The sequence below is a fragment of the Ahaetulla prasina genome, chromosome 8 (assembly GCF_028640845.1).
Source record: "Ahaetulla prasina isolate Xishuangbanna chromosome 8, ASM2864084v1, whole genome shotgun sequence".
Taxonomy (NCBI): domain Eukaryota; kingdom Metazoa; phylum Chordata; class Lepidosauria; order Squamata; family Colubridae; genus Ahaetulla; species Ahaetulla prasina.
In genome coordinates, this window is record NC_080546.1 from 46,449,142 (window position 1) to 46,453,134 (window position 3,993).

The window sequence follows — 3,993 nt, forward strand, 5'->3', positions numbered from 1 at the left end:
CTTATCAATAATCATCAATTTTTTTTTCTGTTGTCCATCCTATTCAGAGGGAAAAAGAGAATTTAATAATCACAATTTTACTGAATAATACAGGCAATATTTTTAAGGGATAGAATTAAATCTAATAGATTTATTCTAATTATAATGAATTGAATACGTTGTAGTAATTTAATCTTATAGGATCACCTGACTACTTGTACTTTAGTCAGCCACATCAGTGTGTGAATTGCTTTCAAGATAAGTAAAGATATAAATCACCCCTTCAGAAAGCTTTACTCTAGATTGGATAGGAAACCTTCTTTAAACTCTACGTTTTTTTGTAATAACTAACAACCATGGCATTTGATGGCGTCTGGAAAGTAGAGAAGAGTGAAAACTATGAAAAGTTCATGGAAGTAATGGGTAAGATCTGCATTTCCTTGCTTAATTGCTGATTGTTGATGCAATTCAAGATGCTTGCTACTAATCCCTGGCATTCTTCTTTATTAATCCCTGGACCTTCATTCCAATTTTTTTTTAAATTCTCCTTCCCTCAAAGATTTACTGGTAAACCTACATACTTTCAGATTTATACATTTCTTTCTGTGACAAACAGAAATGTTGACAAATGATTTTTTCTTCCTGACTAAGGAAGGGCTTAAACCAAAGTCCGCAAGGCATCGCCTTTTTTTTTCCATATTGGCTCTCCTCTCCCAATCTTACAGACTTGATTTTCCTACTTCCAAATATATACAATTCCAATTCCTACTTTCTTGTACATATCCACTCTATAAGGCTTTGCTTTCTTTCTTTTTTTCCATATTTAATTTATACTGTCATTCTGCTGTTATAGGTAAAAAGTCATTGCTGACTTCCCTTTTCTCAAAAACTAGCTTCCTGAGACTCCAATAAAGTTTCTGGCTTCCTAAGATTCTGAGACTCTGAGTCTAACCTAAGTGGCTTTACGTTCTACAAAAACTAATCTTAAGAAATCTTATGATTTCTTAAGCATCAACTGCACCTAGGTATCGGTGTCAAAAGATTTAGGATCCTGGCAACTGTAGACCATGAACACAAAAATCAAACAACGAAAGCATTCGTTTCTTTAGCAAGTTTCAATTATCAATTCCTGCTCACATACCATCTCACAATCAGTCTGGGTAGATTCTGCTCTGGAATCTGGGCAAGATGGTATGCAGCAGATGGAGATAAGAGTCAGAAGCCTTCCACAAGATTTTTTATTTCATCCTCTATTTGTAGCATTCTCATTATTATTGTCTCAAACATGATATACACTGTTTCCCAGATTCTCTATTTCCTTTTTCAATTGATTTTATTATTTATTTTCATATGTGCTACTTCCCATTAGTTATTGATTCTAGAATGACTGGTTTTCTATTGTTACTAATCAGTACTTGTGTTCTGTGTGGTTGCACTGATGTCTAGTTTTCCCTTGGTACTTTCTTTAGGCTTTTTGTTACAAAAGTAAACTAAATACTGTATAATGATGTAATTGTATTTAATTCTGCACCCAGAGCTTCCTTTTCTCCCTTTTTGTAATAACATTATTTTCCAGTTCACAAGCATCAGATCAGGTATATTTAGCTGATCTAAGCAATTTGACCTTTGACAATATTTTGGCTTCTCTTCAGATTGCATAAAAAAAAGGATTTGACTATTGTTAAGTGGGGGTTGGGTTTATGTGCTTATTCATCACTCATATTTTGCTTGATTTGCGGTTTGTAAATTCAGCTACTGGCAGATATGGAAAAGAGAAGGGATGTCACATTAGTAATCTGAGCTGTACATTATGTATAATTCCACATTGATTAAAATCCCTAAGAAACCATGAGCAGATCCTTGTAAACTGTATTAGTCTTTAAAACCAAAACCTAGACAAACAAGAATTACAGAGGACAGACTCAAATTGTCCAATTCTAGCCACCCCATTTAGACAATTTATTTAAAATAAGTATTTAAAAAGTATCAGTCTGCTGTGCAACTTGACTCACACTCATTTTAACCTTCATAGGTATTAATTTAGTGAAGAGGAAGCTTGGAGCCCATGACAACCTGAAGCTCACAATCAAACAAGATGGAAACAAATTCACCGTTCAAGAAAACAGCAATTTCCGCAGCATAGAGATAGTATTCACTTTGGGAGTGAATTTTGACTACAGTTTAGCTGATGGAACTGAACTCAATGTAAGAAAACTTTTTCTTCTTCTTAGTATTATAGAGTTTTGCTGTTGAAGTGGGCTACCATAACCCATCTCAATGTGCTCATGGATAAATATTCCTAGTTTCATTCATCTTTTCTCACCGGAGTTAGTTTCTGATCCCCTGGGTTAGCTGGCAAGATGGTCAGCTAAGCCAGCAAAGAATTCCAAAACACACACACTTTAGTTATAACCAGTTACAAATATATTCAACCACACCTGTGTACTGTAGGGGACCTGGGACCTGAAAGGAAGCCAACTAATAGGATCATTCAACCGGAAGGATAATGGAAAGAAACTCGACGCACTTCGGGAAATTGTAGGAGACGAAATGGTTCAGGTAAGTGTATCATAGGTATTTTTTATATACAGTAATCAACAATACTAGAAACTCATATTATCTTAACAAGGAACTGAAAAGATTTAACAAAAAACCAAAAAACTTTATTAAATATTTAATAATAGTTGTAAGAAAAGAAATAGTTGTGAAGCCAGTTATGGGACTGAAGCAAAAGGGGGGAAAATCAGATTACAACCTGAAATAACAATCTCTTCTAAAATTCAAAACATGAAAAGCCAATTTTAAAATGTTTGACAATATATTAATCATAAGTGGGGCCTTGTCGTGAAGGCCACATGTAGTGCTCCTTGCAGGATTCCATTCCACAATCTGATTTTGCCTATGTTTGCTTTTTCCAGTTGTCTCATCTCTGCCTGCTTGCTAATATGGGCCCTAGCACAATAAACAATTTCCTGATCCAGCCATAAATGCTTCTTGGGTTTTATTATAGCTCAGTTTGGGAATGAACTTCTTAGCTTTTGACACAATTTAATTAAAAATAAATAAGCACTGTAAATCCAGAAAAATATTGCTGATATTTTGACCTGTTTTACTTATTTTAAAAATAAAATCTTTTCAGACTTACACCTACGAAGGAGTAATAGCCAAAAGATTCTTCAAGAAAGCATAAACAACTATTAGTGAAGACTGAAAACCATCAGAAGATCACGTGTGTTTTCTTTACATTTTCTTAACCAAATACAAAGTAGCTAAGTACTAATATTCACTTAAGATGTATTTATCTTTTATGCACCATGACAATTTAGCTAAATGGTGTCACTGAGCATGAATATAAAATTTACTTTTTATAAATGGGAAAAAATAAAAATAAAATAAAAAATAAAAAATAAAAATAAATTCCATATTCTAGAAGACATTGTCTTTCATTGTTGTTGTGACTAAGTGTGAATAAGCGCTTATTTAACTGAACATTTAAAATAAACTATCATTCCTTTATAAAATAAAACACTTATAAGAACTATCTAGTCTGATCCAAATAGCATACAAATATGTTAGTTTTTTCAAATTTATCTAGTTCTAAATTTTTTAATTTGCCGCATTTCCTCATTAGTTTTTATTTTTGTGATTTTTCTCACTATTTTTATGTAGATTGGGAAAGAAAAAATTTTGTACACACATTCTCATCAAAATGTCACCTAATATAATGTATCCCAATTTCTGTCCATTGGAGTAGACAACTTCGCAACTAACAACAAAAAAATTCTGTCCAGTATTCTTTTTTCATCTTGATTTGGTATTGAAAAACTAAGAAAAACACAAATTTCTACCTAGGAAGAAATTATTGGTCCAAGAAGTCCAAATTTAAAAATTACAAACATTAAAATACAAATATAAGAAATTCTACCTTGTCTGTCTTAAAATTAATCTGGCTTTAAAATGAACAAGCCCAGACAAATTTATTCAGATTCCACTGAGATAAGTAGGTCAATCATG

At 32.6% G+C, this 3,993-nt stretch overlaps 1 protein-coding gene across 1 annotated transcript; it reads left to right on the top strand.

The window, feature by feature from the left end:
• Nucleotides 1–291: 291 nt before the first annotated feature.
• Nucleotides 292–3,516, top strand: FABP2 (fatty acid binding protein 2). The gene is made up of 4 exons (XM_058193604.1): nucleotides 292–402; nucleotides 2,012–2,184; nucleotides 2,431–2,538; nucleotides 3,119–3,516. The coding sequence occupies exons 1-4, from the start codon at nucleotides 336–338 to the stop codon at nucleotides 3,167–3,169; spliced, it is 399 nt and encodes a 132-aa protein (XP_058049587.1). The 5' UTR covers nucleotides 292–335; the 3' UTR covers nucleotides 3,170–3,516.
• Nucleotides 3,517–3,993: the final 477 nt, after the last annotated feature.